The 15,967-nt window shown below is 39.9% G+C and overlaps 1 protein-coding gene across 2 annotated transcripts in view; it reads left to right on the forward strand.

The window, feature by feature from the left end:
- The first annotated feature begins 555 nt into the window (after positions 1–555).
- degs1 (delta(4)-desaturase, sphingolipid 1) overlaps positions 556–15,967 on the forward strand; it is a 29,708-nt gene continuing 14,296 nt past the window's right edge. Inside the window, exons 1-3 of one of the 2 annotated variants that reach the window (XM_051651170.1) lie at positions 556–788; positions 8,795–9,537; positions 9,912–9,932. In XM_051651170.1, coding sequence (XP_051507130.1) covers positions 707–788; positions 8,795–9,537; positions 9,912–9,917 — 831 coding nt within the window. In that variant the 5' untranslated portion in view covers positions 556–706 and the 3' untranslated portion in view covers positions 9,918–9,932. Of the gene's footprint in view, positions 789–8,794; positions 9,538–9,911; positions 9,933–15,967 lie in introns of those variants that run through there. The other variant, XM_051651169.1, reaches the window with a different exon arrangement.

Raw genomic sequence — 15,967 nt, forward strand, 5'->3', positions numbered from 1 at the left:
TTTATTCATTTATTGTTTTCAATTATTATTGTTGTTGTTATTATTATTATTATTATATAACATTATTATTATTACATGTTATGTACTCTCATATAATAAAAATCTCATACAATAAAAATGTCCATTGTTTGCATGATTTGTTCTTTGTCAAGTAAACTTGACCTGAGAGTAGATAAGGTGTAGAGTTTACAGTTTATGTTATAATAATTAAAAACAGAAAATAGCTCGAGAAATGAAGCAAATGAAAATAAATTACAGCACCTCCCATTCCTACACTTCACACTCCTACAATAATATGTATTTATATTATCTCTGGCAGATTAAAAAATTGTTTTGGTTTCTTATTAGTAATGTATTTAGGAGACACAAAACAAACTGAGTTACGAAAAAATATAGAAATATTGATTGTTTATATTTACTAGTTTTGCTTTTTATGTAGGCTAAATGCAGTGTTTTTTTATTTTTTATTTATTATTATTTCTTATTATTGGAAAAGAGTTGGAGTGACGCCATCCGAAAGCTCCGCCCACGTTGTCAGTTTTCGTTCGAGATCGAAAGTTCTTCGGCTTGTAAGAGAGCTAAATGAGGAAGGGAAGGATGTGGAGCAGTCGCTTTTAGATAAGTGTGAAATAACTGGTGCTGTTCCAAAATCCACACGCTGAGAAATTAATTGAACTCAAAAACATCCACCGAACTAGCGTGCCAAATGGGGAATCGTGTTGTTCGCGAAGATTTTGAGTGGGTTTATACAGATCAGCCTCACGCGGACCGGAGGAGAGACATTTTGGGTGAGTCCTTTTTCCGCTCCGCAGTCTCTCGCTCACTTGCTCTTTGTGCGATCTAATGATCGATTAAAATTACGCGAATATATAACGTTTCCTGTATATATATATATATATATATATATATATATATATATACAGGAAACGTTATATAGGCCAGTTTATTGTGTTCTTGTTAGTAGTAAATCACGTTGCTGATTCTGTTATGTAAAAAATGATCCCTTAAGAAGCTAAAAATGAGCACAGCCGTTATTTCCTTGAGTATCTACTGTACTGTGTTTTCAGGTATACTGTACTGATTAATGTATCGTGTTATGTTTCTCATTGTGTTAGAGATGAAGTTTGAGTAAAGCATGACCGTTATGTGAAGGCCACTCCCCGACACACCATACCAGACTACAGAAAGTACTTCACATGCTCTCGAATACGCAATAGTGAATGTATTTGATTAAATAATCGGTGTAGAGTTTAATCTAGAGTTAATCAAGACCTGCCGGACAAGCTAGTATCTAGCTAAAACGCGTCATTTTTTCCAGCGATTATTACTAGCTAACTAGTTTCCTAACTACTCGATTATAGCGTATTGTGTAACTCTGGTTATTTCTTGAATTATTTTGTATAAATTTGTAATGTTTTGGTCAACCATGATGTATTAGCGGGTAAAATTGTGTGTGTGTATGTGGTAAAGTGAGAGGCTGACAGTCACATGAGGAAGGTTATCTAATAGCCCTCGAATACTTGATACTTTCAATGTTCACAAGATTATAAAGAGTTTGGTTCTGATCCATTCATTCTGAATTCACATATGATACACTGAAGGTACTAGAATGTGAATTCATATCCTGGATTAGTGGATAGTGCTGACCTACAAAAACCAAAATGTGATTCAGTAAAGAAATCTTTCCAGGACATTGTGTAAGTTACAACAGGGCGTTGTGTTGAAGTAGTAAGTGAAGACACAAAACATAGACTACATGATGCTATTATTATGACATGTTAGTATCCTAGTATCTTAGTTGGAGAAAGAGGATTCTTTTTCCTCACTTCAACAGATAAAGTGACACTTTTTAAACTTACAGGAATAGTTCACCCAAAAATGAAAATTTCCAAATAATAATAATAAAAATAAAAAAACAATGTAAAAATGACACGCTTCCTGACTCCTCCTCCAGGTGACCTTACCAACGAGCTTACATCATCCCTCTCATGAGTGCTCGTCACAGAGATGTACGGAAGCAAACATTTGTAGTTAAAGTATTGTTTTGTTTCTACAAATAATCAATCGTTTGGGTTCATAAGAACATTATTTGACGACTGGAGTCGTGTGGATTATTTTGATGCACCCTAAATATGCATTTTGGACCGTCAAAAAATGGAGTACATTCACTTGCATTGTTTAAAGGAGGAGGCCTGAAATGAAATCCTAAAAATCTTAAATTCTGTTTTGATGAAGAAAGAAACTCAGATACATCTTTGATGGTCTGAGGGTGAGTAAATTATCAGCGAATTTTCATTTTTGGGTGAACTATTCCTTTAACACAGTTAGGTGGTTTGATAAACATACAGCGGGTTTATGGATCACTCATCTGACTGCACAGAAGGTCAAGTTAACCATTGTGTTTAATACAAAACAATTCTGTTGCAAATTCATGATTTATTCATAATACTCACTGACACATGAAGGATCTGTAGCTTTTCAACTAATTACATTATATTTGTTTTTAATTCACATGAATGTTGGTGCCTCATGCATATTACACTTTTCATCATTTCTCCCGTGACTTGAAATAAAAAAAATAAATCTTACTATAAATACATTTAGATGCACATAGTGCAGTCTTCCAAGGTGGCAACAAACTTGATTTAAAGGTGCACTTAGTAGGCATTTTTTTATTTTTATTTATCATCTTAAAGGTTTAATTCACCCCAAAATGAAAATTCTCTCATGATTTACTTACCTTTAAGCCATTACAGATGTGAATGACTTTTCTTCTTCAGTAGAACCGAAATGAAGATATTTATTAGCACATTTCAGCTCTTTTTGTCCATACAATGCAAGGAAACGGGTGCCAACAGGCTGCTGTCTATTTGACGGTCCAAAAGGCATTTGTAGGCAGCATAAAAGTAATCCACACGACTCCAGTTGATCAATTAATGTCTTCTGAAGCAAATCAATAGGTTGGTGCCTTTTGGACCGTCAAACAGCCAGCAACCTGATGGCACCCGTTTCCTTGCATTGTATGGACAAAAAGAGCAGAAATGTGCTAATAAAAATCTTCATTTTGGTTCTGCTGAAGAAGGAAAGTCATACACATCTGTAATGGCTTAAAGGAAAGTAAATCATGAGAGAATTTTCATTTTTGGTTTAACTAAATCTTAAGTCCCATACACACATGCAGTGGTATGCATTGGAATGGTGCAGTTCACTTAAAACACTCTCCCCTGAATGTGCATTTTTAGGGAAAACTGATTTCTTGTCAAATTAGAATGGTTTTAATGGCGAAATACCTGTGATCAGATTTTCAAGAGATATGCCAGACGTGCAGTCCACCAGTAACGTTAAAGCAACAGCAGTAGGAACGCCCACGAGAGACTTCACAGTACAGAGACTAGTGACATCAAGCCATAAAGTCACTGCATGTGTGTATGGGGCTTTAGACTTGCACTGTGTGGATGCAACTTCATTCAAACTAGGGATGCACAGATGGATTGGCCACTGATTGAGAGCCGGGCTGATCTAGATGCCTAGATTCAGGGTTGATCTTTTTTTAATTTGCAGAACGCACAAAATCACATATATGCTGCTACTGTAACGAATGAGCATTTGCTCAGCCGTCGAAGCATGACAATGCGGCCACTGAAGGGTGAGCTGTTGGAAAATCTAAGCATTCATGAATTTACATTTTCAGACATGCTGTAAGTCAGATGAATATGCTCGTTTGTTTTCAAAATGTTTATGGATTACATTAATATTAATGGTGCCCATTTCCAACAGTCATTACGGTAGTAATTCTGACTCGCAGTACAGTTAGATATGGAGAGGACAAAGATACTGCAAACGGATGTAATAATTAATTAAACAACAAATAAACATGCAAACACATCTGAGTATACTTGATGTAACGTGTGCTGCGAGAGACTGTGTTTGAAACGATAGAGACCTTTTGGGCAATTATGCGCACTCTCAGTTTCACTCCCTACAACAGGTGCGCTACGTGAATGTTTTCTGTAGAAGAAAGAAAGGCCACTTTTTAATACTAATGTTTAAGTTTGAAAACTCAATTTTTAGTTTTCCAACCTTACAGTTTTCCAAAGTATGCGGTTATGGAAAGTGTTTTCAGAAGTCTTTGTTCTCGGTGGAGGAACACATTGTAGAAGGTGTAAATGTTCAAAATCTGTATATTCATTATTATCTAGTGCATGTTTACATACAGTTGTGCTCAAAAGTTTGCATACCCTGGCAGAAATTGTGACATTTTGGCATTGATTTTGAAAATATGACTGATCATACACAAAAACTGTCTTTTATTTAAGGATAGTGATCATATGAAGCCATTTATTATCACATAGTTGTTTGGCACCTTTTTAAATCATAATGATAACAGAAATCACCCAAATGGCCCTGATCAAAAGTTTACATACCCTTGAATGTTTGGCCTTGTTACTGTAACGATGTTGGCTGCTGACAATGATGGCAATGACGAAGACGATGATGAGATGAAGAACCCAAATGCAGTTTATTTACAAAGTGAGAACCAATAACCCTGACTACACGTGAACTAAACTAAACATAAACATGAACATGGCTTGACTTGACATAAACGTGGCTTGACATAAACGTGGCTTGACATAAACGTCTACAATCACATCCAATACTTGACCACTAGACAATGAAAACATGAGGGCTTAAATACAAGACATGGGAGAACATAAACCAGTGAACAAACAGAACTGATTACAAGATAATTAAACAATAAACCAATGAAAACATGACACATGAACATGGAGGGAAAACAAGACATCACATGACTAGGGAACAGGAACTAAACTTTTCAAAATAAAAGACATGAATCAACAAAATACACCTGACAGTTACAGACACACAAGGTGACACACACAGGTTTAAATGGCAATTAAGGGTTAATTTCCCACACCTGTGGCTTTTTAAATTGCAATTAGTGTCTGTGTATAAATAGTCAATGAGTTTGTTAGCTCTCACGTGGATGCACTGAGCAGGCTAGATACTGAGCCATGGGGAGTAGAAAAGAACTGTCAAAAGACCTGTGTAACAAGGTAATGGAACTTTATAAAGATGGAAAAGGATATAAAAAGATATCCAAAGCCTTGAAAATGCCAGTCAGTACTGTTCAATCACTTATTAAGAAGTGGAAAATTCAGGGATCTCTTGATACCAAGCCAAGGTCAAGTAGACCAAAGAAAGATTTCAGCCACAACTGCCAGAAGAATTGTTTGGGATACAAAGAAAAACCCACAGGTAACCTCAGGAGAAATACAGGCTGCTCTGGAAAAAGATGGTATGGTTGTTTCAAAGAGCACAATACGACGATACCTGAACAAAAATGAGCTGCATGGTCGAGTTGTCAGAAAGAAGCCTTTACTGTGCCAATGCCACAAATGACAACACCTTGACACAGCTCACAGGTTCTGGCACACTGTAATTTGGAGTGACGAGACCAAAATAGAGCTTTATGGTCACAACCATAAGTGCTATGTTTGGAGAGGGGTCAACAAGGCCTATAGTGAAAAGAATAGCATCCCCACTGTGAAGCATGGTGGTGGCTTACTGATGTTTTGGGGGTGTCTGAGCCCTAAAGGCACAGGGAATCTTGTGAAAATTGATGGCAAGATGAATGCAGCATGTTATCAGAAAATATTGGCGGACAATTTGCATTCTTCTGCATGAAAGCTGCGCATGGGACGCACTTGGACTTTCCAGCACGACAATGACCCTAAGCACAAGGCCAAGTTGACCCTCCAGTGGTTACAGCAGAAAAAGGTGAAGGTTTTGGAGTGGCCATCACAGTCTCCCGACCTTAATATCATCGAGCCACTCTGGGGAGATCTCAAAGGTGTGGTTCATGCAAGACGACCAAAGACTTTGCATGACCTGGAGGCATTTTGCCAAGACGAATGGGCAGCTATACCACCTGCAAGAATTTGGGGCCTCACAGACAACTATTACAAAAGACTGCACGCTGTCATTGATGCTAATGGGGGCAATACACAGTATTAAGAACTAAGGGTATGCAGACTTTTGAACAGGGGTCATTTCATTTTTTTTTCTTTGTTGCCATGTTTTGTTTTATGATTGTGCCATTCTGTTATAACCTACAGTTGAATATGAATCCCATAAGAATTAAAAGAAATGTGTTTTGCCTGCTCACTCATGTTTTCTTTAAAAATGGTACACATATTACCAATTCTCCAAGGGTATGCAAACTTTTGAGCACAACTGTAGACCAACAAGTCATTATTCATTACAGTATCCCTCCTGCTGCAGTATTTATTCATCATTGATGGCTTACTGAGCACTGACTGTATAAACAACACATCCTCACACTGATATTTGTACTGAGTGTTGAGAAAAGTCTCTCTTTATGCTAGTTCATGTTCGCCAGCTTTTAGGATGTTTCAGTATGCATAGTCTACTTGTGCTGACATGCACAACTGTCACGTAGAGCATGCAAAAGCTTTCAAAGGTAGCATCTCTCTTGCCTCAAGGTGGTAAGTACTTGCATCATAAAATGCTTTGGATGAAAAGTGCACACATTATTTAAATTAAAATTTGCTTTGCATTGTTGCCTCTTCTGTTTTTGTTGTAATATCTTTAGAAAAATGACACTGCACTAAGGCTGGTTAATAGAGTACAGCAAAGCTGATGTATTTTTTTTTTTTTTATGTTAAATTACTTTATCCTATCCCAGTTTAATATGCAGAGACAACTATAAGCAATCAAGTTGTAGCTTGGTTTCCCCCTAAAATGTGTAAACACTGTAAACCCTTTCAAAACAGCCTGACGCCACAACATTGAATTCACCAATGGGGAGAGTTTGGGGGTGGGACTGTCGTTTTTTTGTCCGACCAATTGAAGATGGGGAGTAATAAACAAACCTGCTTGAAAACAATATATATATATATATATATATTTTCAGTTCCACTTGGCGTCACTAGTGGTGCAGAAATGACACACTTCAGTTTTAAACTTAAAGGAATGTTCCAGGTTCAGTACAAGTTAAGCTCAGTTGACAGCATTTGTGGCATATTGTTGATTATCACAAAAAATAATTTCAACGTGTCCCTTATTTATTTAATAAAAAAAAAAATGGTGGTTACAGTAAGGCACTTACAATGGAAGTAAATTGGGCCAGACCATAAACATTATCTAATAGCCCTCGAATACTTGATACTTTCAATGTTCACAAGATTATAAAGAGTTTGGTTCTGATCCATTCATTCTGAATTCACATATGATACACTGAAGGTACTAGAATGTGAATTCATATCCTGGATTAGTGGATAGTGCTGACCTACAAAAACCAAAATGTGATTCAGTAAAGAAATCTTTCCAGGACATTGTGTAAGTTACAACAGGGCGTTGTGTTGAAGTAGTAAGTGAAGACACAAAACATAGACTACATGATGCTATTATTATGACATGTTAGTATCCTAGTATCTTAGTTGGAGAAAGAGGATTCTTTTTCCTCACTTCAACAGATAAAGTGACACTTTTTAAACTTACAGGAATAGTTCACCCAAAAATGAAAATTTGCTGATAATTTACTCACCCTCAGGCCATCCAAGATGTATCTGAGTTTCTTTCTTCATCAAAACAGAATTTAAGATTTGTAGAATTTCATTTAAGGCCTCCTCCTTTAAACAATGCAAGTGAATGTACTCCATTTTTTGACGGTCCAAAATGCATATTTAGGGTGCATCAAAATAATCCACATGATTCCAGTCGACAAATAAAGTTATTCTGAACCCAAACGATTGATTATTTTTAGAAACAAAACAATATTTATCTACTTTTTAACTTCAAATATTCACTTCCGTACATCTCTGTGACGAGCACTCATGAGAGGGATGACGTAAGCTTGTTGGTAAGGTCACACGTCACGTGGAGGAGGAGGCAGGAAGCGCGTCATTGTTTACAAGAGAAACTTGTGCCGTTCACAAACCAAATCAGTCCAAAACAATTTCAAAACAATATTAAATAAAATAAAAAATTATTTCCAAATAATAATAAAAAAACAATGTAAACAATGATATGCTTCCTGACTTCACCTCGTTACAGTAAGGCATTTACAATGGAAGTGAATGGGGCCAGACCATAAGCATTACAATACACACTGTTTCAAAAGTAACAAGACTTAAACATTATACAATGTAACATGATTTTAGTGTGATAAACTTATCTGTGTAAATACTATATATCTAATATTACAATGTTGCCATGATAACGCAATGCTTGTAAACAGTTTTATCACACCAAATTCATGTAGAACAGAGACTTTTTTTTTTTTTTTATCACACTTGAATCATGCTAACATATTTATAATGTCTTGGGGCTGTACTTTTGAAATGGTGTGTATTTAATGTTTGTAGACTGGCCCCATTCAATTTCAATGTAAGTGCCTCACTTTAATCACATTTTTTTTTTAAACAAACAAGGGGCGAGCCGAAAAAGTTTTCTGTGGTAATCAACATTATGCCACAAATGCTGTTGATTTGAGCTTAATTTGTATTGAACCCAAACATTCCTTTAGTATCAAGAGGAGATGGCAGGACTGGTCACCAGAGTTACTAGATCACTTTACCAGATCACTTTGAAAGTGTCATTGGTGTCAAGTGTCATTGATTTTGTAGTGGAAATTCCCATTATTGGAATAAAGTCATCTCCCTTATTAGACTCTGCATTAGATCTCCTGAAATCCAAATGTAGGCTGAAGTTGTCTGAGAACTTAAATATGTTTTTACCTCTTCTTTGACAGCTAAATATCCAGAGATCAAATCTCTGATGGGACCTGACCCTAGACTGAAATGGATCGTCTGTATGATGGTTGCGGTCCAGTTTTTGGCTTTCTACCTGGTGAAGGATCTGCCGTGGAAATGGGTCTTGTTCTGGACTTATGTGTTTGGGAGTTGCATAAACCATTCAATGACACTAGCTATTCACGAGATCTCTCACAACACGGCTTTCGGTAACAACCGTGCAAAATGGAACCGCTGGTTTGCCATTTTTGCCAATCTTCCCATTGGGTTGCCTTACTCAGCGTCCTTTAAGCGCTACCACCTAGACCACCATCGGTACTTGGGTGGAGATGGTGTGGATGTTGACATCCCCACTGATTTTGAGGGCTGGTTCTTTTGCTCCCGCTTCCGCAAGCTCGTCTGGATCATGTTTCAACCGCTGTTTTACGCCATCCGTCCCCTCTGCATAAACCCGAAGCCCATCAGTCAGCTAGAACTCATGAATGTGGCCATACAGTTCACCTTTAATGGTCTGCTCTACTGGATGTGGGGTGCCAAGCCCTTGGTCTACATGTTGATGGGGTCTATGTTAGGGATGGGTCTCCATCCCATCTCGGGACACTTCATCGCTGAGCATTATATGTTCCTCAAAGGCCATGAGACCTATTCTTACTATGGATCGCTCAACCTGCTCACATTTAATGTTGGGTACCACAACGAGCACCACGACTTCCCCAGCATACCAGGACGCAGATTACCCATGGTAAGATGTTCTGTTTTTCACACGAGTTAACATGGTCATTCACATTCAACTTCAGCAATGTGTTTACTGCACAACTCACATTCATTTGTATTTTTAGATTTGTCACACTTTCACAGACCCAAGACTGGGTTTAGGTCTTGTGACCATGTGACTGTATCTGATCTTATAGTTTATTGTATTTATCTTAATTACTCATTCTGTTTTTTTTCTTCTCCATAATATACCATGTAACACAAACACATACAGGTCCAGCCAATCTACATGTCATCTACATAAGATGAAATGTCTACTTTGAAATTGATGCTTTTAGAATATAATTGTGTCCATTTTGAACTGAAAGAAGAGATTTCTTGGGGCGTGGGATTAAATTACAGAGTTGAAGGCGGGAGAAGACGGTACTTCAATGAGATGAGGATGGGAGTTGGCGGTCAGAGAATAGCCTGAAAATATGATATGGATCTCTTTTTTTATTTATTAAAGAATGAATGCAAAAAACAATAATTGTTATTTTTTTAATAACGTAAAATAAATGTGCTCACAGCTTGTGCATTAAATTATGCAATATTTAGAGCAGGCTTTAGAAGAATGGCAGAGCAAAGTGCACACTGTGTCATCAAAGGAAGTGAAACACGGACTAGAAAATGGTCAATTTAGTGTTAAGAAACCAAGCCAAATTGGCGTCATTTTCACACATCATCTGATAATAGCAATAACAGAAAAATAAAATGTTCTTTGTGTACACTTGTCTATTTGTATGGCTTTTGCTATATGTGGAAAACAAATGCCAGGTTGCAGGAGCGGGAGCGGTCGGAAGAAAATCACTGCGAGCAGAGAGCGGTGAACATGGAGTAAAGACCTCTACGTCACAGTGAAATGAAACAGAATGGGGGTCTCCTTTTAAGAGATATAACTTGAAACAGTCTTTTAAAAGCAATGTGAGATGCATCACAATGGTCAAAGACATCTATCAAGTGCATGTTTTTATAGAAAAAGAATAAAAAATAGTTAGATGGGCCAATCCCCAATCTCACCCTGATCGCAACAACATCACAGTAGTCTCAAATTATATAGACACACACACGCACAAAAAATAAAAAGAAAGAAAAAAGAAAGAAATAGATAAAGAAATTAGAAATATAATAATAATAATCACATATCCATAAATGACATATACCCACCCCATTTCTCCACGAACATATTGTACCTCCCCATTCTTCTAAATGCCCCTTCCCCAAAGGCCACCACCCTTCCCATCTCCGAGCACGACTCCTGAAAAGAGGGTGCTCCAGCCGACCGCCAGCCCCTTAAAATTATCTGCCTGGTGATAATGACACTGGTTAAGACCCAACTCTTTACTTTTCTATTTTCAATGTCGATGACCGCCCCATCGCCCAAGATGCAGAGTCTGGGGCAAAATGATACCCGAGTGCCTAATGGCACTTTTCCACTGCACGTTATGGTTCGACACGACTCTGCTCGCTTTACTTTTCTGAGCTTGCTTTTCCACTGCAGTTTATTGCTGCCTCAACGTGGGTGGGATTATAGGCTGATCGTCATAGTTGCACCGCCTCTACTGCCGTGACATCATCTTAAACGCACCACAAACATTACTGACCATAAACAATAACACGACCGTTAGCTGTTAGCTACTAGCTCATTGTGCTGCATAAAGCAGTTGTTGCATGGTGATTTTACACAATTGTAACAGTTAAATTGGCCTGGTTGTTTTAGAAGCAAGCTTTCCAGTAGCTGGTCAACTAAATAAAGTGAAGCTTTCAAGCAGAATATAGAGTTAACATAATAAAACGTACCATCCTACATCGTGGACTCCAACAACGCAGAGTTCAGGGCACTCTTCCTCCCATTGCTCGCCGGCAATCTATTTCCATAGATAGCGTCCATTTGGTCGAACCACTTCCACTTTCTTCTGTTTGAACCACTCCGGCTGTTGTGGTCCTTGATGGTTCTGTAGTCACTTAAGTTTTTTTAACTTTACCCTACACTGTTGGTAGGTCCGGTGGTAGCCGTGTGCGGCCAATAGCTGAGACACTTCCTGAAAGACTTTTTAGTTTTGCGTCGTTTCGTTTGTCGCTGACGAGAGGAATGTCTGCACCTCGTTTATTGACCACTGCGTGGTTTTGCGCACAGCCATTTCTTTTTACAATTCGAAAGTCACGTGAACAAATGATATTGCTGTCGCTGTTGCTAACTTCAAAACTAGCGGGTTAATGTCCCGTGTCACAAATCCAGTGACGCTGGTAGTGACGATTCTCTCTGACCAATCAGTGATCTGCAGGGTTTTGACGTCACATTTAGTATCAGTGGTACTAAAAAAAGTACCAGGTACTATCCACAGTGGAAAACCCCCAAAAAGCGAGCAGAGTCGAGTTGAGTGGTAAAGCCCCATATGACATTGCACATCAGACTCTGAACCTTTAGCCAAAACATGGGTTATATCTCCGTCCTCTGATTGGCATCGCCAGCAGGTGGGTGTGTCTTTAAGACCAAGCCTATACAATTTAGAGGGGGTCCAATAGAACCGATGTAAAATCTTGAATTGCATAAGGCGCACCCTTGCATCTCTAGATGCAGTTTTGATGTTTTTTAGAATCCTAGCCCACTCTCCCTCCAAGTTTAAGTCTTTCTCCCATAATCTCTTGAGAGTGGTTCCGTCCCCCAGACTCTGAATTAACAAGGAGTAATACACTGATGCCTCATGACCTTTTCCAAAAGCAGTAATCACCACTCTCAAAGTATCTGCTGCTTTAGGGGGGTGTATGCTATTCCCAAAAATAATACAGAGCAAGTGGCACAGCTGTTGATACCTAAAAAAATGAGATATGGGGATCCCAAAATGTTGCAACAAATTTTCAAAGGATCTCAACACACTACTCTCATATAGGTCACAGAGTGTAGTAACCCCCCTCACAATCCACTCTGACCTGCAGAAAGGGGACTTATTAATGCATAGTTTGGGGTTTAGCCATAAGCTCGAGGCAACATGTAGATAAATATCTGAATTAAACACTCTGGACACTTTTGTCCATACCGAGTGCAAATGTGAAATAATGGGGTGTGATTTAACTTCTCTGGTTAGATTGATAGAAAGGCTTTGCAATGGCAAAATAGGGGCAAGAACTTCCTGTTCAATACAGAACCAGGGAGGGGCTCTTTCAGGTGGAAGCGACCAATGAGCCAAATGTCTGAGACAGAACGCATAATAATAAAACAAAATCTTGGGTATGCCTAGCCCACTTTTGTCAATCGGCCTGTGCAGCTTACCATTCCAAATGAAAGACTTCGCTATGCTCTCAAATTGCTTGAAATAAGAGAGGGGGATATCTATAGGGAGTGACTGTAGCAGGTAGTTGAATTTTGGAATACAGTTCATTTTAATAACAATAACCTTCCCATTCATCGATAAATGTAATGAAGCCCACCTGCCCATATCGCTCGAAAACCTTTTTATTAAAGGGTCAAAATTAACTCTTAACTAAATCACACAAATTTGCCGGGAATCAAAATACCCAAATACTTAATACCCTGTTTGGGCCACTGGAAGGTGCCCGGCTGGAAGGACATTACTGGACAGTATGCTGTCAGAGCCAGAGCTTCAGATTTAGACCATTTGACTTTGTATCCTGAAAACTTGGAAAAGGAATTAATAATTCTGTGGAGGCAAGGTATAGATCTAGTAGGATCAGAGACGAATAAAAAAATATCATCTGCGTAAAGCAGAAGCTTGTGCGCCACACCTCCCGCCACCACCCCTGGAAAATCCTCCTCCTTTCTTATCGTGGCTGCTAATGGTTCCAGGGTAAGACAGAACAATAATGGGGAAAGAGGGCAACCCTGCTGCTGGTAATCTGAAATGAATCCATTTGTTTTTACCGCCACTACTGGATGTCTATAAAGTAACTTAATCCATCCAATAAAAGTATTCCCAAACCCGTATATTTCCAAAATCTTAAAAAGATAATCCCATTCTACCATATCAAACGCCTTTTCAGCGTCAAGTGAGATGGCAGTGATCGGAGTCTGATCATTCACCACTGACCTGATCATTCACCACTGACATCATTCACCTAGGACTCAAGATGGCACCGAGTATGGCTGCTGCGTTGCGAGCTCCGACACAACATAGTAATGTTTTGTTTGTTTTATTCACAATTCTTATGTTTTTTGTCTTGGATGTTGTCTGCCTTATTGTCTACGACAGACAAACACTTTTGGACATTGGTTCAGCAATTTCACACCGTAAACCGGACTTCACATTTCTCAATGCCGACCCGCTGTTTACAAACACGCAAGCGGAGCCCTTTGTCTGGGCAGCACGGTCGCGGAAACGCAAAAGGAAAAGGGGAAACAGAGCCGGTGTTCTCATCAGAGTAAGACGCTGCGCAAATCGACCCCTGCTACCCACTATTCTTCTGGCAAATGTTCAGTCTCTGGATAACAAGCTCTACGAGCTGAAAGTGCAGATCTCTTTCCAACGAGATATAAGGGACTGCTGCATTATCTGCCTTACGGAAACTTGGATGTCTGCGGAGATTCCAGACTCAGCCATTGAACCCGCAGGGTTCTCCGTGCACCGAGCGGACAGAGTGAAAGACCTCTCAGGTAAAACTAGAGGAGGTGGTGTATGTTTTATGATCAACAAATCCTGGTGTGATCAGAGGAACGTTCATTCTATCAAGTCTTTCTGCTCTCTTGATCTGGAATTTCTTATGCTTCTGTGTTGACCATTCTGGCTACCGAGGGAATTCACAGCGGTCATTATCACTGCTGTGTACATTCCCCCACAAGCCGACACAGACCGGGCACTCAAGGAACTGTATGGGATTATAAGTGAGCAGGAAACCGTGCACCCTGAGGCCGCGTTCATTGTGACCGGGGACTTTAATAAAGCCAGTTTAAAATCAGTCGCACCAAAATACCACCAGCACATTAGTTTCAACACACGAGGGGACCGAGTTTTGGACCATTGCTACTCTCCCTTCCGGGATGGCTACAAATCCCTCCCCCGCCCACCATTTGGCAAATTGGACCACTCTTCCATTCTGCTTCTGCCCGCTTACAGGCAGAAATTGAAACAGGAAGCACCCACTCTCAGAACGATCCAGTGCTGGTCGGACCAATCAGACTCTACGCTACAGGACTGTTTTGATCACACGGACTGGGAGATGTTCCGGTCCGCCTCTGATGACGACATCGAGCTTTACGCTGATAGCGTAATGTGCTTCATCAGAACGTGCGTAGAGGACGTGGTTCTGACCAGAACAGTACGGATCTATCCGAATCAGAAACCTTGGATTAATAGCGATGTTCGCGCGGCACTTAATGTGCGTACCTCCGCTTTTAATTCCGGGAACGCGGAGGAGCATAAACAAGCCAGTTATGCCCTCCGAAAAATCAGAACCACAAAACGCCAGTACAGGAGCAAGATTGAAGGACAGTTTAACACCACCAACTTTAGAAGCACGTGGCAGGGAATTAACATCATCACGGACTTTAAAGGGAATAAAAATTCCACCATGAACACCGCTGCCTCTCTCCCGGATGAGCTAAATACTTTTTGTGCTCGTTTCGAGGGAAATAACACCGCCCTCGTGGAGAGAGCTCTCGCGGCTGAAGCTACAGAGGTTAGTTCACTCTCCGTCTCTGTAGCGGATGTAACCCGATCCTTCCGATGGGTGAATATCCGCAAAGCCGCGGGCCCAGACGGTATTCCGGGCTGCGTCATCAGAGCGTGCGCGAACCAGCTGGCTGGTGTTTTTACGGACATTTTCAACCTTTCCCTCTCTTTTGTCTGTAGTCCCCACATGCTTTAAAACATCCACCATTGTGCCTGTTCCAAAACAATCAAAAATAACTTGTTTAAATGACTGGCGTCCTGTTGCTCTGACCCCCATCATCAGCAAATGCTTTGAGAGACTAATCAGAGATTATATCTGCTCTGTGCTGCCTCTCTCTCTAGACCCACTGCAGTTTGCTTACCGCAACAACCGCTCCACTGATGATGCCATTGCATCTACAATACACACTGCTCTCTCCCACCTGGAAAAAAAGAACACTTATGTGAGAATGCTGTTTGTAGACTACAGCTCAGCATTCAACACCATAGTGCCCTCCAAGCTAGATGAGAAACTCCGGGCTCTGGGCTTAAACAGCTCGCTGTGCAGCTGGATCCTGGACTTCCTGTCAAGCAGACGCCAGGTGGTTAGAATAGGCAGCAACATCTCCTCATCACTGACCCTCAACACTGGAGCCCTGCAGGGCTGTGTTCTCAGCCCACTCTTGTATTCCCTGTACACACATGACTGTGTGGCAACACATAGCTCCAATGCCATCATTAAGTTTGCTGATGACACGATGGTGGTAGGTCTGATCACTGACAATGAAGAAACAGCCTACAGAGAGGAGGTGCACA

The sequence above is a fragment of the Myxocyprinus asiaticus genome, chromosome 23, assembly GCF_019703515.2.
Source record: "Myxocyprinus asiaticus isolate MX2 ecotype Aquarium Trade chromosome 23, UBuf_Myxa_2, whole genome shotgun sequence".
Taxonomy (NCBI): Eukaryota; Metazoa; Chordata; class Actinopteri; order Cypriniformes; family Catostomidae; genus Myxocyprinus; species Myxocyprinus asiaticus.